The 25,630-nt window shown below is 44.1% G+C and overlaps 2 protein-coding genes and 1 long non-coding RNA gene across 3 annotated transcripts; 1 reads left to right on the top strand and 2 right to left on the bottom strand.

Annotated features, from left to right (window-relative positions):
• Window positions 1–14,960: 14,960 nt before the first annotated feature.
• Window positions 14,961–16,367, bottom strand: LOC127316829 (uncharacterized). The gene has a single exon (XM_051347295.2). It carries the CDS (start codon window positions 16,200–16,202, stop codon window positions 15,162–15,164), a length of 1,041 nt encoding a protein of 346 aa, XP_051203255.1. The 5' UTR covers window positions 16,203–16,367; the 3' UTR covers window positions 14,961–15,161.
• Window positions 16,368–18,026: 1,659 nt separating this feature from the next.
• Window positions 18,027–18,793, bottom strand: LOC127316831 (uncharacterized). The gene is made up of 2 exons (XR_007860666.2): window positions 18,437–18,793; window positions 18,027–18,342 (listed from the first exon to the last, which is right to left on the bottom strand). It is a non-coding gene; the product is annotated as an uncharacterized lncRNA (long non-coding RNA).
• Window positions 18,794–21,322: 2,529 nt separating this feature from the next.
• LOC127315875 (uncharacterized) lies at window positions 21,323–23,555 on the top strand. The gene is made up of 4 exons (XM_071823220.1): window positions 21,323–21,343; window positions 22,474–22,720; window positions 22,803–23,291; window positions 23,399–23,555. Exons 1-4 carry the CDS (start codon window positions 21,323–21,325, stop codon window positions 23,443–23,445), a joined length of 804 nt encoding a protein of 267 aa, XP_071679321.1. The 3' UTR covers window positions 23,446–23,555.
• The last annotated feature ends 2,075 nt before the right edge of the window (window positions 23,556–25,630 follow it).

Raw genomic sequence — 25,630 nt, forward strand, 5'->3', positions numbered from 1 at the left:
TTGATCCTCCACGAATGCTCAACGAGATCAGCTTCAAGTTGATCATTAACATTGATGTCACGGATCTCTGCGTGCATGGCGAGGAAATCAGTAAAATCTGCAGCTCATGATCAACCTCCGCAAGAGGATCCTAACACTCATAGGGACCAACATGTGTCCTGGCATGATTCTTGCGGTCATCCTCGATGATCATGTTGTGCATGATCACACAAGCCTGCATCACCTCCCACATTTGGTCGTGAGACCAGCTTAGAGCAGGGTACCGGACAATTGCAAATTAAGCTTGAATCACACCAAATGCCTGCTCGACATCCTTCCTGCAAGCCTCGTGTCGCGTAGCAAAGTGGGAATTCTTCAGACCTGATGGATTCGAGATTATTTTGACAAAAGTTGCCCATTTTGGATATATACCATCGGCTAGATAATAGCCTTTGGTATATTGGTGGTCATTGATCTCATAGTTACATGGTGGAGCCTGCCCTTCCACTAGTCTGCTGAACACCGGAGACTGCTGCAACACGTTGATGTCATTGTGTTATCCCGCCATGCCAAAGAAAGAATACCAAATCCACAGGTCATAATCTGCCACAGCTTCAAGCACCACACTGCAATATCCATGACGCCCTTTGTATATACCTTACCAAGCAAACGGACAGTTCTTCTATGACTAGTGCATGCAATCGATGCTTCCAAGCATTTCATAGAATCCTCTGGCATCATTTTGTGCCATGATCCTTGCAGTCTCTTCCTCAGTTGGCCCTCTCAAGTAGTATTTGCCAAACTTTCCCACCACAACTCGGAAAAACTTGTACATGCACTCAATGGCAGTAGACTCACTCATGCGAATGTAGTCGTCCTGTGTATCGGCAGGTGATCCGTATGCAAACATCCTCCTGGAGGTGGTGCACTTCTGAATCGACGAGAACCCAATAACGCCTACAGCATCGTGCTTGAGCTTGAAGTAGGGGTCGAACTCTCGAACGCTGTGGAGGATATTCAGGAGCAGACCCTTGCTCATCCTGTACCGGCACGAAAGTTGCGTCATCTGCGAAGTAGTCGTTGTGCAGCATGGTATGTCCCTCCATCCTTTGTCGGGGCTTCAACTTCTTTCTCCTCGGCCTTGATCCTCCGTGGCGCAGCCTCTTCCTCTTCTCCCACTCGGCGTCAAGCATGTCCTGGAGGGACGCGATGATCAGCAAATTCTCCCGGAGGTCGTCGTCGAAGGCATGCTCGTCCTCCAGCAGTAGGGCAAGCATCTCGTCGTCGCTATCCATGTCTGAAGCAAAATCAATGGTTACAGTTGCGCCGCAGCAGACGAGGCAACGAACAGTGGCCAATCACGCCTACCTGGCAAGTCGTCGAACACCTTGTGTGCGCGGAGGTGGAGCGGATTTGACGCCACGTTCTGGGGCGCGGTGGCACAGCGGTGGCGACGAAACGTCCGGCGAGAGTGCCAACCGCGATGACGATGCCGACTCTCAGAAAAGATCAGCCGTAGAAACGGTCGGCAAATCCAGCGGCGGCGGAGGGGTGGGAGGCGCGGGAGGGAATGAGTGACGAGAAAAAAGGCGCGAACCAACGGTTTATGGAAATAGTCGTTGATATGTGGGAGCCCGCCTCACTTTTCGTTGTGTCCGACGTGCCCGGAGCGTCCCCTGTAGGGCGGGGACGGGCTCGGGGCACCGAACACTCGTATCGGGGTGCGCCGGACAAAAAACGGCTTGAGGGATGCGGCTAGGAACATTTTTTTGTCCGGTGCGCCCTAAATCCCTTTGGGAGACGATTTGTGGGACTCGACTGGAGATGCTCTAATAGATGACTAATATCCACATAGAATGCCTTTGATGGTTGATACGCGTACAACACGCGTCCGTTGGGAACCCCAAGAGGAAGGTGTGATGCGTACATCGGCAAGTTTTCCCTCAGTAAGAAACCAAGGTTTATCGAACCAGTAGGAGCCAAGAAGCACGTTGAAGGTTGATGGCGGCGAGATGTAGTGCGGCGCAACACCAGGGATTCCGGCGCCATCGTGGAACCTGCACAACACAACCAAAGTACTTTGCCCCAACGAAACAGTGAGGTTGTCAATCTCACCGGCTTGCTGTAACAAAGGATTAGATGTATAGTGTGGATGATGATTGTTTGCAGAGAACAGTAGAACAAGTATTGCAGTGGATTGTATCGATGTAAAAGAATGGACCGGGGTCCACAGTTCACTAGTGGTGTCTCTCCCATAAGATAAATAGCATGTTGGGTGAACAAATTACAGTTGGGCAATTGACAAATAGAGAGGGCATGACAATGCACATACATGATATGATGAGTATTGTGAGATTTAATTGGGCATTACGACAAAGTACATAGACCGCTATCCAGCATGCATCTATGCCTAAAAAGTCCACCTTCAGGTTATCATCCGAACCCCTTCCAGTATTAAGTTGCAAACAACAGACAATTGCATTAAGTATGGTGCGTAATGTAATCAATAACTACATCCTCGGACATAGCATCAATGTTTTATCCCTAGTGGCAACAGCACATCCATAACCTTAGGGGTTTCTGTCACTCCCTGCATTCACGGAGACATGAACCCACTATCGAGCATAAATACTCCCTCTTGGAGTTACAAGCATCAACTTGGCCAAAGCATCTACTAGTAACGGAGAGCATGCAAGATCATAAACAACACATAGATTGATAATCAACATAACATAGTATTCTCTATCCATCGGATCCCAACAAACACAACATATAGTATTACAGATAGATGATCTTGATCATGTTAGGCAGCTCACAAGATCCGACAATGAAGCACATAAGGAGAAGACAACCATCTAGCTACTGCTATGGACCCATAGTCCAGGGGTGAACTACTCACTCATCACTCCGGAGGCGACCATGGCGGTGTAGAGTCCTCCGGGAGATGAATCCCCTCTCCGGCAGGGTGCCGGAGGCGATCTCCTGAATCCCCCGAGATGGGATTGGCGGCGGCGGCGTCTCTGGAAGGTTTTCCGTATCGTGGCTCTCGGTACTGGGGGTTTCGCGACGAAGGCTATAAGTAGGCGGAGGAGATAGGTCAGGAGGCGACGCGAGGGGCCCACACACTAGGCCGGCGCGGCCAGGGCTTGGGCTGCGCCGCCCTAGCGTCTGGCCACCTCGTGGCCCCACTTCGTATCATCTTCGGTCTTCTGGAAGCTTCGTGTGAAAATAGGCCACTGGGCGTTGATTTCGTCCAATTCCGAGAATATTTCCTTACTAGGATTTCTGAAACCAAAAACAGCAGAAAACAGCAACTGGATCTTCGGCATCTCGTTAATAGGTTAGTGCCGGAAAATGCATAAATATGACATAAAGTATGCATAAAACATGTAGATATCATCAATAATGTGGCATGGAACATAAGAAATTATCGATACGTCGGAGACGTATCAGCATCCCCAAGCTTAGTTTCTGCTCGTCCTGAGCAGGTAAACGATAACAAAGATAATTTCTGGAGTGACATGCCATCATAACCTTGATCATACTATTGTAAGCATATGTAATGAATGCAGCGATCCAAACAATGTAAATGACATGAGTAAACAAATGAATCATAAAGCAAAGACTTTTCATGAATAGTACTTCAAGACAAGCATCAATAAGTCTTGCATAAGAGTTAACTCATAAAGCAATAATTTCAAAGTAAAGGCATTGAAGCAACACAAAGGAAGATGAAGTTTCAGCGGTTGCTTTCAACTTATAACATGTGTATCTCATGGATATTTGTCAACATAGAGTAATATAACAAGTGCAATATGCAAGTATGTAGGAATCAATGCAAAGTTCACACAAGTGTTTGCTTCTTGAGGTGGAGAGAAATAGGTGAACTGACTCATAAAAGTAAAAGAAAGGTCCTTCAAAGAGGAAAGCATCGATTGCTATATTTGTGCTAGAGCTTTGGTTTTGAAAACAAGAAACAATTTTGTCAACGGTAGTAATAAAGCATATGTATCATGTAAATTATATCCTACAAGTTGCAAGCCTCATGCATAGTATACTAATAGTGCCCGCACCTTGTCCTAATTAGCTCGGATTACCTGGATTATCACCACAATACATATGTTTTAACCAAGTGTCACAAAGGGGTACCTCTATGCCGCCTGTACAAAGGTCTAAGGAGAAAGCTCGCATTGGATTTCTCGCTTTTGATTATTCTCAACTTAGACATCCATACCGGGACAACATAGACAACAGATAATGGACTCCTCTTTAGTGCATAAGCATTTAGCAACAGTTAATATTCTCATATGAGATTGAGGATATTTGTCCAAAACTGAAACTTCCACCATGGATCATGGCTTTAGTTAGCGGCCCAATGTTCTTCTCTAACATTATGCATGCTCTAACCATTTTAGTGGTAAATCTCCCTTACTTCAGACAAGACGGACATGCATAGCAACTCACATGATATTCAACAAAGAGTAGTTGATGGCGTCCCCAGGAACATGGTTATCGCACAACAAGCAACTTAATAAGAGATAAAGTGCATAAGTACATATTCAATACCACAATAGTTTTTAGGCTATTTGTCCCATGAGCTATATATTGTAAAGGTAGAGAATAGAAATTTTAAAGGTAGCACTCAAGCAATTTACTTTGGAATGGCGGAGAAATACCATGTAGTAGGTAGGTATGGTGGACACAAATGGCATAGTGGTTGGCTCAAGGATTTTGGATGCATGAGAAGTATTCCCTCTCGATACAAGGCTTAGGCTAGCAAGGCTATTTGAAACAAACACAAGGATGAAGCGGTGCAGCAAAACTCACATAAAAGACATATTGTAAACATTATAAGACTCTACACCGTCTTCCTTGTTGTTCAAACTCAATACTAGAAATTATCTAGACCTTAGAGAGACCAATTATGCAAACCAAATTTTAGCTAGCTCTATGTATTTCTTCATTAATGGGTGCAAAGTATATGATGCAAGAGCTTAAACATGAGCACAACAATTGCCAAGTATCACATTATCCAAGACATTATAGCAATTACTACATGTATCATTTTCTGATTCCAACCATATAACAATTTAACGAAGAAGAAATTTCGCCATGAATACTATGAGTAAAGCCTAAGGACATATTTGTCCATATGCAACAGCGGAGCGTGTCTCTCTCCCACACAAAGAATGCTAGGATCCATTTTATTCAAATAAAACAAAAACAAAAACAAACAGACGCTCCAAGCAAAGTACATAAGATGTGATGGAATAAAAATATAGTTTCAGGGGAGGAACCTGATAATGTTGTCGATGAAGAAGGGGATGCCTTGGGCATCCCCAAGCTTAGACGCTTGAGTCTTCTTGATATATGCAGGGGTGAACCACTGGGGCATCCCCAAGCTTAGAGCTTTCACTCTCCTTGATCATATTGTATCATCTCCCTCTCTTGATCCTTGAAAACTTCCTCCACACCAAACTCAAAACAACTCATTAGAGGGTTAGTGCATAATCAAAATTCACATGTTCAGAGGTGACACAATCATTCTTAACACTTCTGGTCATTGCCTAAAGCTACTGGAAGTCAATGGAATCGAAAAATCCATCAAGCATAACAAAACAGGCAATGCGAAATAAAAGGCAGAATCTGTCAAAACAGAATAGTTCGTAAATACGAATTTCTAAGAGGCACCAGACTTGCTCAAATGAAAATTCTCAAATTGAATGAAAGTTGCGTACATATCTGAGGATCACTCACGTAAATTGAGATAATTTTCTGAGTTACCTACAGAGAATTTGGCCCAGATTCGTGACAGCAAAGAAATCTGTTTCTGCGCAGTAATCCAAATCTAGTATGAACCTTACTATCAACGACTTTACTTGGCACAACAATGCAAAAAACTAAGATAAGGAGAGGTTGCTACAGTAGTAACAACTTCCAAGACCCAAATATAAAATAAAGGTACTGTAGTAAAAAAAACATGGGTTGTCTCCCATAAGCGCTTTTCTTTAACGCCTTTCAGCTAGGCGCAGAAAGTGTATATCAAGTATTGTCAAGAGACGAAGTGTCAACATCATAATTTGTTCTAATAATAGGATCAAAAGGTAACTTCATTCTCTTTCTAGGGAAGTGTTCCATACCTTTCTTGAGATGAAATTGATATTTAATATTACCTTCCTTCATATCAATGATAGCACCAATAGTTCGAAGAAAAGGTCTTCCCAATATAATGGGACAAGATGCATTGCATAATATCCAAGACAACAAAATCAACGGGGACAAGGTTATTGTTAATGGTAATGCGAACATTATCAACTCTCCCCAAAGGTTTCTTTGTAGAATTATCAGCAAGATTAACATCCAAATAACATTTTTTCAATGGTGGCAAGTCAAGCATATTATAGATTTTCTTAGGCATAGGAAATACTTGCACCAAGATCACATAAAGCATTACAATCAAAATCATTGACATTCATCTTAATGATGGGCTCCCAACCATCCTCTAGCTTCCTAGGAATAGAAGTTTCGCGTTCTAGTTTCTCTTCTCTAGCTTTTATGAGAGCATTTGTAATATGTTTTGTGAAAGCCAAATTTATAGCACTAGCATTAGGACTCTTAGCAAGTTTTTGTAAGAACTTTATAACTTCAGAGATGTGGAAATCATCAAAATCCAACCCATTATAATCTAAAGCAATGGGATCATCATCCCCAATGTTGGAAAAAATTTCAGCAGTTTTGTCACAGGCAGTTTCAGCAGTTTTAGCAGTTTTAGGCAGTTTTTTACGCTTTGCATTAGAAGTGGAAACATTGCTAACACCAATTCTTTTACCATCATTAGTAGGAGGTGCAGAAACATGTGTAGCATTAGCATTGCTAGTGGTGGTAACAGTCCAGACTTTAGCTATATTATCTTCTTTTTCATTTTCTTCTTTTTCCCACCTAGCACGCAATTCGGCCATCAATCTTATATTCTCATTAATTCTAACTTGGATGTCATTTGCTGTAGTAACAATTTTATTATTATGATTCTCATGAGGCATAACTTTCGATTTCAAAAGATCAACATCAGTAGCAAGACTATCGACTTTAGAAGCAAGTATATCAATTTTCCCAAGCTTTTCTTCAACAGATTTGTTAAAAGCAGTTTGTGTACTAATAAATTCTTTAAGCATGGCTTCAAGTCCAGGGGGTGAATTCCTATTATTGTTGTAAGAATTCCCATAAGAATTACCATAGCCGTTGCCATTATTATAAGGATATGGCCTATAGTTGTTACTAGAATTGTTCCGGTAAGCATTGTTGTTGAAATTATTATTTTTAATGTAGTTTACATCAACATGTTCTTCTTGAGCAACCAATGAAGCTAACGGAACATTATTAGGATCAATATTTGCCCTATCATTCACAAGTATAGACATAATAGCATCAATCTTATCACTCAAGGAAGAGGTTTCTTCGACAGAATTTACCTTCTTACCTTGTGGAGCTCTTTCCGTGTGTCATTCAGAGTAATTAATCATCATATTATCAAGAAGCTTTGTTGCTTCACCAAGAGTGATGGACATAAAGGTACCTCCAGCAGCTGAATCCAATAGGTTCCGCGAAGAAAAATTCAGTCCTACATAAAAAGGTTTGGATGATCATCCAAGTAGTCAGTCCATGGGTTGGGCAGTTTTTAACCAAAGATTTCATTCTTTCCCAAGCTTGTGCAACATGCTCAGTATCCAATTGTTTAAAATTCATTATGCTACTCCTCAAAGATATAATTTTAGCAGGGGGATAATATCTACCAATAAAAGCATCCTTGCATTTAGTCCATGAATCAATACTATTCTTAGGCAGAGATAGCAACCAATCTTTAGCTCTTCCTCTTAATGAGAAAGGAAACAATTTTAATTTTATAATGTCACCATCTACATCTTTATACTTTTGCATTTCACATAATTCAATAAAATTATTAAGATGGGCAGCAGCATCATCAGAACTAACACCAGAAAATTGCTCTCTCATAACAAGATTCAGTAAAACAGGTTTAATTTCAAAGAATTCTGCTGTAGTAGCTGGTGGAGCAATAGGTGTGCATAAGAAATCATTATTATTTGTGGTTGTGAAGTCACACAACTTAGTATTTTCAGGAGTACCCATTTTAGCAATAGTAAATGAAGCAAACTAGATAAAGTAAATGCAAGTAACTAATTTTTTTGTGTTTTTGATATAGCAAAAAAGATAGCAAATAAAGTAAAACTAGCAACTAATTTTTTTGTATTTTGATATAATGTAGCAAACAAAGTAGTAAATAAAATAAAGCAAGACAAAACAAAGTAAAGAGATTGGGATGTGGAGACTCCCCTTGCAGCGTGTCTTGATCTCCCTGGCAACGGCGCCAGAAAATCTGCTTGATACGCGTACAACACGCGTCCGTTGGGAACCCCAAGAGGAAGGTGTGATGCGTATAGCGGCAAGTTTTCCCTCAGTAAGAAACCAAGGTTTATCGAACCAGTAGGAGCCAAGAAGCACGTTGAAGGTTGATGGCGGCGAGATGTAGTGCGGCGCAACACCAGGGATTCCGGCGCCATCGTGGAACCTGCACAACACAACCAAAGTACTTTGCCCCAACGAAACAGTGAGGTTGTCAATCTCACCGGCTTGCTGTAACAAAGGATTAGATGTATAGTGTGGATGATGATTGTTTGCAGAGAACAGTAGAACAAGTATTGCAGTGGATTGTATCGATGTAAAAGAATGGACCGGGGTCCACAGTTCACTAGTGGTGTCTCTCCCATAAGAAAAATAGCATGTTGGGTGAACAAATTACAGTTGGGCAATTGACAAATAGATAGGGCATGACAATGCACATACATGATATGATGAGTATTGTGAGATTTAATTGGGCATTACGACAAAGTACATAGACCGCTATCCAGCATGCATCTATGCCTAAAAAGTCCACCTTCAGGTTATCATCCGAACCCCTTCCAGTATTAAGTTGCAAACAACAGACAATTGCATTAAGTATGATGTGTAATGTAATCAATAACTACATCCTCGGACATAGCATCAATATTTTATCCCTAGTGGCAACAGCACATCCATAACCTTAGGGGTTTCTGTCACTCCCCCAGATTCACGGAGACATGAACCCACTATCGAGCATAAATACTCCCTCTTGGAGTTACAAGTATCAACTTGGCCAAAGCATCTACTAGTAACGGAGAGCATGCAAGATCATAAACAACACATAGATTGATAATCAACATAACATAGTATTCTCTATCCATCGGATCCCAACAAACACAACATATAGTATTACAGATAGATGATCTTGATCATGTTAGGCAGCTCACAAGATCCGACAATGAAGCACATAAGGAGAAGACAACCATCTAGCTACTGCTATGGACCCATAGTCCAGGGGTGAACTACTCACTCATCACTCCGGAGGCGACCATGGCGGTGTAGAGTCCTCCGGGAGATGAATCCCCTCTCCGGCAGGGTGCCGGAGGCGATCTCCTAAATCCCCCGAGATGGGATTGGCGGCGGCGGCGTCTCTGGAAGGTTTTCCGTATCGTGGCTCTCGGTACTGGGGGTTTCGCGACGAAGGCTATAAGTAGGCGGAGGAGATAGGTCAGGAGGCGACGCGAGGGGCCCACACACTAGGCCGGCGCGGCCAGGGCTTGGGCCACGCCGCCCTAGCGTCTGGCCACCTCGTGGCCCCACTTCGTATCATCTTCGGTCTTCTGGAAGCTTCGTGTGAAAATAGGCCACTGGGCGTTGATTTCGTCCAATTCCGAGAATATTTCCTTACTAGGATTTCTGAAACCAAAAACAGCAGAAAATAGCAACTGACTCTTCGGCATCTCGTTAATAGGTTAGTGCCGGAAAATGCATAAATATGACATAAAGTATGCATAAAACATGTAGATATCATCAATAATGTGGCATGGAACATAAGAAATTATCGATACGTCGGAGACGTATCAATGGTCAACATCATGAACCTGCAAGCATGTGTCTGACCGTTGAAAAATACATCAACGCCAGTGGACATTGAGAAGTGTAGGTATGCTTGAATTGAGGGCACCGACTAATTTGACAGATGATGGTGACAATGAAATGATAGATTTGTAAGAACGAGATGATACATGCGCGTGTAGCACAATGAGATCTAACGCTTTTGATTAACACAAAAGGAGGATCGATTTCAAAATGCTATGTTTCAAACATGTGTGTCGTGTGAAGGTAACAAAAATATATATTGCATGCAATAAGTCGTTTTAGTTATCTAAAGTAATTATAATAATATGACTCGTAGAAGAACAACCGGATAATAGGAGAATTGATTCTAATGTCCTATGTTTATAATAGATGTGCATACAGGAATCAAACGAGTATTTGTGCTAAAAATATGGTTCATAGATTATTATTTTTGTCTCCAATGCAATATGTTGTTTGGAATATGCTAAAGTATGGTTCATAGAAAAACAGCATGGTCAAAGTTAAAAGGATAAGTTATGACATGTTTGCGCGGAACACAATATTTGAGCACATACCCGGGTACCATCATATTATCATTCATATCAAAATGGAAGGGACATCTTCATAATATGAATAACATAGATGCTAATTTTAGGGGGGGGGGTGTGATGATTTGGACCATCCTATGCCCATTCTCCCAGTCAAATTGATGTCGATAGATTATGACTCCCTCCATTTTTGAAAGATATATATACTTTGGTTCACTCCATCACCGGTATTTACACATTCGTAGAAGAGAAATTCAAGTAGACAAAACAACCTTGCACACAAAGAAGATGTGAGGAGAGTGGGTTGCAAGCAACAAATAATATCAAACTAGGTGATACCCGAGTACGAATAGTATCTGCACTATGAATCTTCTAGTGCAAAACATCTAAGAGTGTTATTGGTTTGCATTTTAGAACATTAAATAAAGATTTTTAAAAAGATGTATAAAATGTGACAGCTTTTGGATCATAATTTACAGAATGGCATTTTCCAAGAAAAAAAAATTCTAAAACAGAAACCAAAATTAAGGTTTATATGCTCAAGTGTAACATATACCGTTTATGATAACACAATGCAATGCGGGAAATGCAACTTATGGACTGTTAATAAACTATCCATATAGATAACAACTTTCAGAATTAGTAAAGCGATACTGAAGTCATGCAGAAAATTTTGAGTAGAGATTGTTGGGACATTTTGCCAGTTTGAGTAAGTTAACTCAAGTGTACACTCATATGATATATTACCAGCATAACATTCAACAAAATGTTTTGTGCTCATACTGATAAAGTTTTGTTTAACCTGTTCTATGGCATAATCAATCTGGTCAACCATTCAAGAAAATGTTCTGCTCAAGGAAGATACACTCATATAAGTACCTCTAACAATTATCCGTTAAATAACCAAACTGATTAAATCTACAGTGAACCATCCATGCGTAATCACCCATCTAAGCTACGTGCAGACAATAACTGGAAGTCCGGAGATGTGTCTCTGATTGGAAAGTCAATTTCTCCCACTTAGGCATAACATAAATCCTGAAATGGTGTTTGTCAGCATTTGTAGTTGCTGTCACATTTCAGGATTAATGTTAGTTGCTGCGAGCATTTGTAGTAAGAAATATTTGGAACATATGTATATAGCACAAACACATATCGATAGATAAAAAATCTCCAAAATGTGGTAAAACAAATATAGTTGAGTTTACAGTGAAAGTAGGCAAGTTCAATACTATTGGATGGAGGTTCAAATCCAGTAATTGAAGATGACAGGGTATCACATAATATAACTCGTAATGAGAAAAACACCACACTTCAAGATAAAGTGATGGAGTCTGCTATCTCTTCAAAATTTTGCTGATATTGGTTCAGTTTTGTGCATAAATTTCCTGACCAAACTTCATATAGTTTGGAAAAAAAAACTTTTAATGTGGATATACATTATTGGTTATCTTGCATGGAAATAAATATAGAAAATTAACGCCAAAATCAACAACACATAGGAGTAACCCAAATGATGGCAAAGAACTATTATAAACCAATGAAGGGAGAAATCTCTGACACTTAGCACGGTGATGAACTTTGATTCATGGATTGCACATGGAAATCCATTAGCATATTATACACTTCGTCTATCTGTTCCAATCAATACTTCAAAAGGAATTTTGGGAAGTCAAGATAAGCAGTTCTAAAGACCATGGCTTTGTAAGCTGTGTAGATCATATATGACATTAGAGAGATAAGATAAGTAAATATAATCCTACCAGTTCTGCAAAGATGAACATTGTTAGACTAAAGGTTTAGAACTGAAGAAATTCTACTGCAATAAAAAAAGAGCACTTTGTAATGATAAATAAGGATGATATGTTGCTTTGCTTACATATAGAGATTGGAACTTCTGAATTTGATAGCACAACCAGCAAAGTTGTCATCGCAGGTAACAACTATCAATCACATGAAAATGCACGATGATTTCCATCAGATACCTTAAGGCAGATGTCAATACAAAAAGGACTGATCAACCCTTCGGCTTATCATTCAGAGTTCCGACAACATAGAAAACAATCATTTGTCAATATCTTGTTTTGTAATGTGTATATTCACCATTCTTCCATTTTTCATGGACCTACGGTAGTCAAGATAAGAATCTGGGTAACTACAATATCAAGATTAACCTGCAAATATCAAGAAATTTCGATCATCCAGAGATACAACCACCAAAAATCAGTATTAAAAATCAAAGAAGATGTGCTAAACGCCAAAGAGGATTATGGAAGCGTACCATCAAAGGATATTTTCTAGTCTTGCAAGATATGTAATAGTAATCATTTGTGTAAAATCAAAGGAATGGTGCAAACAAAATGGAGGAACGGTGGTTACCTGCAGTCTATGATAGTATATCGTCTTTGTCGAAGGATTTTTGTGACTCCAATCAGTGGTCACCTTTAGTCTATGATAAGAGATCTGAATATCCAGTTCTCCAGTTTCTTTTGTCTCTCTGGTGGATGGTGTGGGTTGTACGGGGAAGAGAGGGCCGCTGAACCATACAATGAAGAAAAAGTAGAGACTGGTCGATTTATACATCCATTGGGTGAGCGAAGCGGCAGGTGTGCTCATGCATCCTTCCATTGGCAGGGCAAAAGAAGGGCAACAAAAAAAGTAGCGGAAGAGGCACCAGAACAAACTGATACAGAGGTTTTGATGGAGAAGAAACGAACAGCCTTGGGTCGGTTCCGGAACGCTCGATTTAATAGGCTGCATGTGCACTGTTTGCCTGGTCTGATGGTTACTTATTATAATGAAGAAACTCTAGGAGAGAACGGAAATAGATAGACAGAACGGAAACTGAAAGAATAAAGAAACAGTGATTGCTGACGTGGGATATTAGGTGATTAATCGAATGCTACCTAGAACCTAAATGACAATTTTAGCCCTGAGTTGGACGTGTTTATGTAAAAGAAGAACTAAATCTGAAAATTTAGTGAGGTGGCAAGTTGATGTTGTGGCATGCTTGCATGTTGAGGAAAATCATGTAATAGGGTGCTCCTATTTCGATATAGAAGATATGGAATAATCTAATTTTGTGATGTTACATAAATTTAAGTCATTACAAAGCAACATGGACACAATGAGAGGAAACTACCTATTGTACTCCCTCTGTTCCATGAAACATATCGAAGGGTTGTCTATATTATTTGGTGTCTAGATACATCTAAATTTAGATAAATCTTAAACATATTTGGTGAAACGGATGGAGTATATGTGAGTGAGAGGTAATTTTGCTGTAAATTGAGAAATTGTTATCGATATTCCATATGTCAATCGTTAGGTGGCATAGTAATTTGGAGGGATGACATTATACCAATAAAAATACGCCATTGCGTTGCTATGAATGAGAAGGTGGAATGCAATCACTATATGTTTATAATCAAGCTATCAAATGTTTCACACTTCTTTCCTATAAAAATCAAAGAGGGGAAACTAGAGAATGTTATGAAAGACCATAGTTATACACAATGGGTCACATGCCATATAAGTATTTTGTTCTTGCTACTAACAACAACCCGATACAGTCACTCAAAATACCTCTACCAAACTGCAACCATGTTTCCACATACTGCCTCCATCCTAAGGCTTAAGCCTATATTTTTTTCGGAAAGCCAAACTATGTTAAGTTTGACTAAGTTTTTATTAAAAATTATTAATATGTTAAATACAAAATTAATATTATTAGATAGATAATGAAATATATTTTCATGTGCTATCTACAAAATATCATATTTATTGATAGATTATTCTAAAATTTTGGTCAAACTTTACTTGCTTTGACTTTTCCAAAAAAATATGAGCCTTAAACCTTGGAATGGAGGTAGTATGTGTATCTTAATTACGTAAAGTTCGGCTAAGCTTAAAAATCATTAACATATTAGATACATCGTCAAGTATATTTCGATATGCCTTCAGTATCTTATTAATGTTAATGATGCTATTTTCTAAAATTTTAGTTAAACTTTACTTAGCTTAACTTTTTTAAAGTAATAATCTGGCCCCGCTTCCCCTGCAATATGAGCATATTCAATATTACTTCCTCCGTACTAAAATAAGTGTTTCACTTTATCTTGATTCAGATGTATCTGAACTCATTTTAGTTATCTAGAAAAATTTATGCTGCTTATTTTAAAACAGAGGAAGTACAGTAGGAAAAAAGGAACAACATTAGTACTAACAGTCCAGGGTTGGCTTTTGATCAATTCATTGTACAGAACTATTGATCTCAAATTACATATGAAACAAGCGATCAACTAACCATTCAAAATTCAGTTTTGCAGACTGTTCGGTCAAGAACACTTTTGTGTTACAGATGCATACATTGCACAAACCACAGATCATGTGTTCTAATCCGATGAACATCTCCTAGATAGGATATATATTAATTAATATCACTTCCGTTCTAAAATGTAAAATATAAAAGCACAGCTAATTTAGCCCGCCTATTGATCGTGCAAGTTTCAAGATTACAGACTTCCGACAAACTAGTACCATGCCTTCAGAATTTTTTCTCCACACAATTGCTGCTAAATTCTACTCAGTTGTTCTTATTAACCGAAATCTAAAAGCAGTATACAAAGATATACAACAGTGAGATGAGGTGTGCAGGTTTCATCTCCGGCGCGCCTCCAATGCCCTCTTCAACTCGTCGCCCACATCATCCGGCGCGGGCATCGCTGCGTTCTCCGCCGCCGGCTCCTTCCCGCCACCCCGACGATCCGGCTTGGCCGAGAAGCCGTGAAGCGGCTGTGGCGGCAGCCTACCTCCCGCAGCCACGGACACGGCCCTGGCGCGGCCGACCTCGGCACGCAGGTCCTCCACGGCGCGGCGGAGCATCCCGCTCTCGGCGTTCATCGCCTCCAGCTGCCGCCGCATCAGCGAGAACCCCTCGTCGCCATCCGACGCGTCCGCCGTGGCGGCGACTGCGGGCGGCGAGGCCTCCGCCTTGCCGCCATCCTTCTTCCGATCCGCGTCGGCGCGTGGCGACTGCTCGATGGAGATCTTGCTGATGACCAGCAGCGGCATCTTGCTGACGGGCACCGGGGTGGCCTTGCGGTCGTCGGCGAACGCCGCCTGCAGCCCCGGCGGCGCGCGGATGCCCCAGTTGAACCGCATGCTCGCCCTGCCCCAGAGCGGGAGCACGCTCCTCGTGGCCAGCCGCATCCCGGACAGCAGCGCGCCGCTCGTCCCCGCCGTCCCGCTCAGCGAGAACGCCTTGTGGTTCAGCTGGTCCTGCGCTTTGCTGTCAGAAGAGGCCTCCCCGACGGTACGGGGCGGCGACGAGCGGAGGGTGTGGGAGAGCGAGAAGTCGCCGAGGCGGGGCTTGAGGAGGAGGAAGAAGGCGGGGGAGCCGGAGTTGGCGGAGAGGAGGTTGAACTCGGCGGCGAGGGAGAAGGGGGCGCGCGCGGGGGAGCCGAGGGCGCCGACGCCGGCGCGGATGGAGAGCGCGAAGGGCAGGCTGGGATCGTTGGGGCGATAGGAGAGGCGGAGCGCTGGGCCGGAGGCGAAGGCGGTGGAGAGATCGAAGCGGAGCTCACGAGGGTCGCCGCCGGCGGAGAGGCCGGACTGGAATGGTAACCCCAGCACTCCGATGGGCACCTTGGCCCGCATGAGCGGCCGGTCGTCGTCGCGGAACTTGACCGACGCCTTCATGGGGTCCGGTGGTTGGTGGTCAATTGGGGTTTTGGTCGGTCGTGGAACAGTTCATCCCATGTTGGGACGGCGGTGCCGGCGAGGAGATGGGTGGGGAGCGGGAGGTGGGAGGTGGGAGTGGATGGATCGGGAGTGGGTGGGTGGAAGAGGAGACGTGGGGTGGGGACCTGAGGTCTTCTTTATTTTTATTTTGGGCTTTGCTACAGAGTGCTCAGGCACCGGTTAGTCTTACAAGGTGCCCCACCCAAATATAGAAAATCACGTGCAGCTGTTCTAGTGCTTTCCCAAAATAGTAATTTCGGGTCCCCACGTGTCATGAAAAGGAGTGTGACCACCGAACTACATCTGCCCTCACCCAGGTCTCACTATGCCGCTATGGGGTCCCTCAGCCCTTTCTCCAGCGCGGTCCCTTCTCCAACTTGTTGTCACCATTATTGCAAACATACCGCACAAAGAACCTCATTAGAAGTATTCAGATTCGTAAACGAATAAAGATTAGTTTGCATAATCACATCCTAGATTAAGGATGTAAAAAGGCAGTGCTGGAAAACTAGCTTGCGCTACTTTTGGTGTATTATTACTACGCAAAAAATACATCCCAGTCGCAACTTGATCCTTCCAACATTCTAATTTAGATGTAAAAATAAGATACTATAAATTACTTCCAAGATTGGAGACAAAACCAGTATTGTTGCATCCTTCCATTATTCGGGATGTATAAAATAAGAGATAAACATATGTCTACTGGAAAACGTTACATTCAGAAAACGACGGTGAAATGCAGTAATTCCATATGGTCATAATGTATTGTCAATATTTTACATCCTACAATAATGCAGTAACCTACACTGCGTAATAATGCAGATGCTATTGTTAAATGTAATAAAATAGTGCTTACACGTAACAAAATGCTAATTAGATGTAACGAAATTTAGAATGTGCTTCTGCTTGTTGGATGTAAAAAATATTGCTTACATGTAACAAAATGCTAATCAGATGTAACAAAATGCTAATTAGGTGTAAAAAATACTAATTAGATGTAACAAAAATCAGAGATGTTGAATTGCTTGTTGGATTAGATGTAACAAAATAGGTCTTACACATAATAGAACAGTATTTAGATGTAATAAAAATTCAGATGTATATGCAAAACCAATCCATAGATGTAGAAAAGAGATGAATCTGTGCTCGACCAAGATACAATTTGCAGCACTATGGAACAGATCAATGTTCTGAAAATATGGATATGCGTGGACTAGTAGTTAAACGTGACTCACGCATGCCCATGGATGCTGATCCTTGCCGTGGAGGAGGTCCTCCTTCTCCAGCCTAGGCACTTTGTCGTCACTGTAAGGCCTTGTTTACTCCTAGAGTATTTTCAAACCTCTAAGGGTTGGGGATGGGAGGAGATTTGGTGAAACCCTCATTTTCACCCAACCCCCACTTTTCCCTAAATTTCCCCAGATTTTTCCAACCCCTCTAGTTACTTCGATTTTTGGGATGGTAGTGGATTGTGTATGAAGCTAGATGATAAAAGCTGTAACTTTACAACCTGTACATAGACATAGCGACAGGATTAAAAATCCAATCTTTCCACTAGATATATGAATGTCTTTACAATAACCATATCAGAAGCAAATATAAGGTTTAATTTTACATGAAAAGACAAATAAATACATAAACTTCAGCTTGATGACATGCGAAATTTATGTAACAGTCGAACATGGTGTCCACTGAGAGGCAACGGTCGAAAATGGCATTTACTGAGAGGCAACATCTTCACAAATAAATACGGAAACTTAACTTTGTGCTCGCCCATCTCAGTAGAGAAACATCAGACACAGCTTGCTTCTTAATTTGAGGTACAGAAAATACACTAATACAGAGTAGCATCTATAGGGGCATCACCATTGAATATCATCCTCATCATAATCATAATGTGGTTGATGTAATCCCGTAAATACAGAGCTACCTGACGCAGTCCAGCCAAACTACCAAAAGGAAGAAGTACACTGTACGCATCCAGATCGATTTGGGCAAACACAAAGCTCCTATTCCAACCAAACACAGAGCTACCTGACTCTAGTCGATTTTGGCAAGATTTGATTCCGTAAGACTATCATGCCACTACGACCAAAATCTGTAGAAGCGAGCAACAGATGAAATGAAAATTTCCAAGAAGAAAAGCAAGAAAGGGCGATGCATCAATCAGCACGGATGAGATGGGTATTCACTTGGTGCGCCAGACGAAGGGGGTCTGCCATATCTCGACGCGGTAGTTGGGAGCGAGAGCCTTTTTCTTGTTGAGCTCGATGACGGCGGCGAGCGTCGTCGGTGGCGTCCCAAGGCGAGGACGGCATCCGCACTCCAGACCGTCTCGCCTTCGTCCGCGCCGTCAGCCCCGAGAATACGCGAGGGGAGGGTCGTGGGTCAAAATACACGATATTTGTTCTATCTGCGGGGGGATTTTTCGGGATGGGCCGGGAGAAAGCGGGAATAAACGCTAGAAGTAAACGGCCTCTGCGGGATTTTCAGGGATTAGAGGGTGGGCCGGGAAAATACTCTGTGAACCCCAAAAATACCTGACAAGTAAACAAGGTCTAAAGAAGCTGGAGAACGCACGGCCGGGACACGACCTGCATCTCGCAGCCTCCAGCGTTGAGGTCGTCGCGCGACCGGGACACGAGCTACATCTCGCAGCCGGCGTCGAGGTCGGTGCGCGGCCGGGATGCGGAGCAGGCGGCGGCGCTGAGGTCGTCGGGCGGCCAGCACGCGAGCTGCATCTCGCAGCCGCCGGCGTCGAGGCGTCCCGCGCCGGGTCGCGAGCAGCTGCCGGCGTCGAGGTCGTCGCGCGGCCGGGATGCGAGCAGCCGGCGACGCCAAGGTCGTCGGGCGGCCGGGACACGAGCTGCATATTGTTAGAGTAGCCAACGACTACACTAGATCTTATACAGGTAGATGCTATGCTGTTGGATACACTGCTAGATCTGAGAGAGAGAGATGAGTACCTTCTCCCTTCGAGGTGGAACCGTCGGACGCCGACATGGTGGCGGCGTCGGATGGAGTGGATGAGCGGTGGCGGCGGTGGAGCTTCCCGTCGGCTCAGCGCTAACCCTAGATCGGATTTGGTATGTCGGTGGGGCGTACGGCAAACGCGGTGAACCTCGTAATGCGAGCCGCCGGCCCCCACCTCTCTTTATAGCGCTGGCGACAGGGGCCCACCAACCATAACGGGTTGGGCGCCCCCGATCAGGGCGCAGGTCAAAGGGGCCCGGTGGGCCGTTGGGCCCACTCGGGAAGAGATCAATCTAACATTCTCCCCCTTGATCTCAACTTTACTTTTAACTTTATACTTTCGCTTTATTCGTTTCATTTTAGATCAGTCCATAGGGCATGTTTCATCGTCACAGCTCTATTGCCGATAGAATCAGACAGCCACAATACACTTCTCTGTTTTGAAACAAATTCTTTTACTTTGGGCCTCTTATGATCCAGGATAGGTAAGACTTTCCCTTAAACCCATGCCTGCTACGTGCTCCTTGAACACGCTGGGTGGTAAGCCTTTCGTTAGCGGATCCGCAAGCATATCTTTTGTCCTTATATGCTCGAGACTTATAGTTTGATCCTGGACCTTGTGTTTCACAACATAATACTTAACCTCAATCGGTTTAGTAGCATTACTCGACTTGTTGTTGTGAGCATAAAATACTGCAGGCTCATTGTCGCAGTACATCTTTAGTGGTTTGTCAATACAATCTACCACTTTCAAGTCGGGTATAAATTTCTTTAACCATAATGCCTGCCCCGTGGCTTCGTAACATGCTATAAATTCTGCATACATCGTGGATGATGCAACTATCGTCTGTTTGGAGCTTCTCCACGAAATAGCTCCCCCTGCGAGGGTGAATACATATCCAGATGTGGATTTTCTATCATCTTTATCCCCCGCAAAATCTGCATCTGAATACCCTCTTATTTCTAGGGAATCAGATCTTCTGTATGTTAGCATGTAACTCTTTGTGCCTTTCACATAACGCAATGCCTTCTTTACCATTTTCCAGTGTTCAAAACCTGGATTTTCTTGATATCTACCGAGTACTCCGGTGATAAATGCTAAGTCAGGACGAGTGCACACTTATGCATACTGTAGGCTTCCAATGGCCGAAGCATATGGAACCGCTTTCATTTGATCGAGCTCGTATTGATTTTGGGGACTTTGATGTTTCCCAAAACTATCGCCCTTGACTATAGGGGCAGGTGTGGCACTGCACTTATGCATATTATACTTACTTAGAATCTTTTCTAAATAAGCCTTTTGCGATAGTCCTAATACTCCATTGTTTCTATCTCGGTGAATTTCTATGCCCAAAACATATGACGCTTCACCAAGATCTTTCATATCAAAATTTGAGGACAAGAACTTCTTTGTCTCTTGCAGTAGACTAACATCACTGCTGGCAAGCAGAATATCATCCACATACAAGATTAGGAAAATATATTTCCCACTTTTAAACTTTGCATAAACGCAATTGTCCTCAATATTTTCTTTAAATCCAAATCTCTTAATTGTCTCATTGAACTTTAGATACCACTGTCTGGAGGCTTGCTTTAATCCATAAATGGATTTCTTTAGGCGGCATCCCATTTCTTCCTTGCCTTGCATGATAAAACCCTTGGGTTGTTTCATGTAGACATTTTCTTCTAAATCCCCGTTTAGAAATGCCGTCTTTACATCCATTTGATGCAACTCTAAATCAAAATGTGCAACTAGTGCCATGATGATTCTGAAGGAATCCTTACACGAGACCGGAGAAAATGTCTCATTGTAATATATCCCTTCTCTTTGTGTAAATCCTTTTGCCACAAGTCGTGCTTTGTACTTTTCGACATTCCCATTGGAGTCATATTTTATTTTGTAGACCCATTTGCAGCCCACTGTTTTGGCTCCTTTAGGAATATTCTCTAAGTCCCAAACATGGTTGGCACTCATCGATCTCATTTCGTCTTCCATGGCCTCCACCCACTTTGATGAATCTGGGCTTCTCATGGCTTCTTCATATGAAGTGGGATCACCTTCCATATGAATTCTTTCTGTGTTGTAAACTTTGTAATCAGTCGAAATGGCTGATTTTCTAGCTCTTGTAGACCTTCTAGGGGCCACATTCTCTTGAGCATTCTGTTCCTCAACTTGTGGCTCAGCTTCTGGAGGTGGCTGTTGTTGCTCCCTTTCATGCTCAACAAATGGTTCATTCGTCTCCTGACGGACAGGTTCCGAATTTTCACTCATCGTTGTCATGGGTGGAGTCACAACAGGCGCTTGCACCACAATCGAAGGGATCGTCGGTACAGGTGCACATGGTAGCGCAAAAAATGGCTCCTGAGTCATCGGATTGGGTGCATGCACCCTCTTCTCCTCAAGATCAATTTTCCGAGCTACCATGCTCCGCCTCATCATTTCGTCTTCTAAGAAGACAGCATGTCTCGTTTCCACAAACTTTGTATATTTGTCTGGACAGTAGAAACGATAACCTTTTGACTTTTCAGGATAGCCAATAAAATGGCAACTGACTGTTTTGGTATCTAACTTTGCGATATTTGGATTGAATACTTTGGCCTCAGCAGGGCTCCCCCACACTTTCAGGTGGTTTAGAGAAGGCACTCTCCCTGTCCATAGCTCATACGGCGTTTTGGGCACCGATTTGCTTGGTACTCTGTTTAGAATGTGAATAGCGGTTTTTAACACCTCAATCCACAATCCCAATGGTAGGGTGGAATAGCTCATCATACTGCGCACCATATCCATAAGGGTACAGTTGCGCCTTTCAGCTACCCCATTCTGCTGAGGTTCGCCGGGCATCGAGTACTGGGCGACAATTCCAGTCTCCTGAAGAAACCTTGCAAAAGGTCCAGGGACTTGGCCATATGGAGTATGTCGACCATAGTACTCCCCTCCACGATCAGACCTGACTATCTTTATTCTTTTATCATGCTGATTTTCAACTTCAGCTTTGAATATTTTGAATTTATCCAACGCTTATGTTCTTTCTTTTATTGGATAAATATAACCATATCGGGAGTAGTCATCCGTGAATGTTATGAACGAATCATAGCCATCCACACTTTTCACCGGAAATGGTCCACATATATTGGTGTGAATTATTTCTAGTGTTGCTGTGCTTCGATTTGCACCCTTTTTAATTTGCTTTACAAATTTTCCTTTAATGCAATCGATGCACTGTTCTATGTCTGAGAATTCTAATGGAGGAAGAAGGTGGATTTCGCCTTCGTGTGTGCTGAGGTGGACTGGGTGGTTGACACACCGCAGCCCATCAAGCCTGCTGACCCCGTCAGAGCTGACGGGGATACTGATGATGCATGGGCTCAAAAGAAAAGGGACCATGCTCCTGTGGAGATGTCCTACGCCTTAGAGAACAGAAAGTGGCAGACTGCCAACAAAAAGTGCATGGCTTTCATAAAGAACACAATTGAGAACGCCATAGTGGGCTCAATTACAGAGTGTGCTTCCGCTGGGGAGTACCTAGAAAAGATAAAGAGCCAGTTCACTGGTTCTTCAAAGACATATGCAACCCAATGTTGAAGCTGGTGGTGACAGAAAAAGTATCTTTGGAGGTGCACATGGCATCAGGGAGCACATCCTCAGGATGAGCAACATGGCTGCAAAGCTGAAGCCCATGGATGCTGACCTGGAGCTGAAGCCTGCACTTCTGGTTCACTTGGTGATGGCTTCATTGCCACAACAGTTTGACAATTTTGTCATCAATTACAACATGAGTCCTGAGAAATGGGACATTGAAAAGACCATTGCCATGTGTGTGCAAGAGGAGGATAGACTCAAGGCACAGAATGGAGGTACCATCAATTATGTGAAGGACAACAAGAAAAGGCCCTTCACACCAAGCAACAATGGTTCTCCTTCAAAGCAATATGGTAAAGCCCCAATGCAGCATCAGCAGAAGTTCCAGCCCAGGCCATTGCCAGTGAACAAATATCAGTGTCTTCACTGTCAGAAGACTGGGCACTACAAGAAAGACTGCCCTGCTTTTCTGAAAGAATTAATGGCAAAGAAAGGTAACAATTTAGTTTCCTTTGTAAATGAATCCCTGTATACACAGTTTTCGAAATCTACTTGGTGGATTGATTCAGGTGCAACTGTTCATGTTGCAAATTCTTTACAGGGATTCCATTCGACGAGGACTACGAAAAGAGGCGAAGGATGCGTTGAAGTCGCGAATGGAATTCAAGCAGAAGTTGAAGCTGTTGGCGACGTCCTCTTGGAGCTAGCTGATGGCTTGACTATTCTGCTTAGAGATGTCTTATTTGTTCCTTCCATACATAGAAATTTAATAAAACATGGTCATTGCAACAAAACATGGTCATGTCATTAATAACGTTGGTCAAAAAATAACATAACCATAATTGTCACAATAACTACTTTTCATTTTGCATTAAAAAATGCTTCTTTTTACTATTTGCAGCGGAAACTATGAATTTAAACTTTAAACTTTGAACTTTACAGAGACATTTCCTTTACTTTTTAATTTCTGAACAAATATTTCGTTGGTCCTATTTATTCAGAAAAAACTAGACAAAATTTTGGCCAAAAATGACCCAAAACTGCCTAAATATGCCTCTGTAATTAATAAAACAGTGCAAAAACTGTAAAGCAGACTGTTACTGTGGCAGCCCACGCGGCCCGCACGCGGCGAGCGACGCGCAGCAATGCGCCGCCAACGCGGCTGACGGACGCGCCGCCCACGCGGCCAGTAGACACGGCCCGCACGCGGCGAGGCTCGCTAATGCGGCCCGGCCCGCGTCGCCAATACGTCCACCACGCGGCCTGCCAACGCAGCCCACGCGGCCCGCACACGGAGCCGACGCGGAGGCACTCCTGGCCGTCGGATCCGATCCGACGGCCCCCCTTCACTTTCGGCCGGTATAAGAGGGTGGCCCAACCGGCCAGACCCTAACCCTAGCCATTTTCCCCCCGAGGGCCTCTCTCTGTCCACTCCGGCGGCGGCGCGGAGGCTCACCTCCCGCGCGCGCGCGGCTTGGCGGCTTGCCGGCGACGGCTGCGCGTTCCCGCCGGCCACCGCATGGCGTGTCTCCCTCGACCACCCTCTCTGGCGGCGCTCCCTCGAGCCCGCAGAAGATGGCCGGGGACAGAGCCCCCTCCCCTTTCCTTCTCTCTGTGCTTCTCCACCACCATATCCCGGCGCTAGGCCAACGGCGGAGAAGAAAACAGGCGGCGGCGCCCCCCTGTACCTCTTGGCGGCGGCGCGTGCACCCGAGGGTGGGCGCGTCACCGTCAAGCGGCGCAGAGGCGGTGCCCTTTTCCTTTGCCGGCGACCGAGCCGCAGCACGGTAAGCCGGTGAGCATTTCTTTTCTTTGCCCCCGGCTCGCAGAGCGAGTGAGAGTAGCCCTTCTTCCCGATGCCTCGGCTTGCCGATGCGCATCGAGATCGAGAGGGGCGGCGCGGCCTTGCGGCGGCACGAACTTTGCCGGCGAGAGGGACCTCGGCCGGTTACACTTTACTTTTCTTTTTGCGTCAGGGAGGATCCAGGGTTTACTGTACTTACTTTTCTACCTGAACAAATAAGATCTATGCGTTCTAACAGATGCTCTGATACCAATGTTAGAGTAGCCAACGACTACACTAGATCTTATACAGGTAGATGCTATGCTGTTGGATACACTGCTAGATCTGAGAGAGAGAGATGAGTACCTTCTCCCTTCGAGGTCGAACCGTCGGACGCCGACATGGTGGCGGCGTCGGATGGAGTGGATGAGCGGTGGCGGCGGTGGAGCTTCCCGTCGGCTCAGCGCTAACCCTAGATCGGATTTGGTATGTCGGTGGGGCGTACGGCAAACGCGGTGAACCTCGTACTGCGAGCCGCCGGCCCCCACCTCTCTTTATAGCGCTGGCGACAGGGGCCCACCAACCATAACGGGTTGGGCGCCCCCGATCAGGGCGCAGGTCAAAGGGGCCCGGTGGGCCGTTGGGCCCACTCGGGAAGAGATCAATCTAACACATATCGCAGCCGCCGGTGACGAGGGCGTCGCGCGGCCGAGTCGCGAGCAGATGCCGCCGTCGTGGGCGTCGCGCGGCCGGGACGCGAGCTGCATCTAGCAGCCACCGGCGTCGAGGGCGTCGTGCGGCCGGGACGCGAGCTGCATCTCGCAGCCGCCAGCGTCGAGGTTCAGACGTCCAGGCCATCTGGGAACCGGTGCTACTCGTTCATCCCTCCCCACATGCTGCAGCAGCAACGCCATCGCCATGGTCGCTGCCTCCACCTTGAGAGCGTGGGATCTATCGCCTCTTCTGGCTCTGGTTTGATGTTGGGGGGATTTTTTCCTATGCGGGTGCGGATGGAGAATTGTGTGGACGAGACACGAGAGTAGAGCGGTG

The sequence above is a fragment of the Lolium perenne genome, chromosome 7 (genome assembly GCF_019359855.2).
Source record: "Lolium perenne isolate Kyuss_39 chromosome 7, Kyuss_2.0, whole genome shotgun sequence".
Lineage (NCBI taxonomy): Eukaryota > Viridiplantae > Streptophyta > Magnoliopsida > Poales > Poaceae > Lolium > Lolium perenne.

Excerpts from the sequence above, each read along its gene's own strand:
- LOC127316829 (XM_051347295.2), bottom strand. The coding sequence starts at position 16,202 with ATGAAGGCGTCGGTCAAGTTCCGCGACGACGACCGGCCGCTCATGCGG.
- LOC127315875 (XM_071823220.1), top strand. The coding sequence starts at position 21,323 with ATGGCTGATTTTCTAGCTCTT. Across the intron at positions 22,721-22,802 it reads AGTGGGCTCAATTACAGAGT|CTGGTGGTGACAGAAAAAGT; the intron begins GTGCTTCCGCTG and ends CCAATGTTGAAG. Across the intron at positions 23,292-23,398 it reads AGAATTAATGGCAAAGAAAG|GGATTCCATTCGACGAGGAC; the intron begins GTAACAATTTAG and ends AATTCTTTACAG.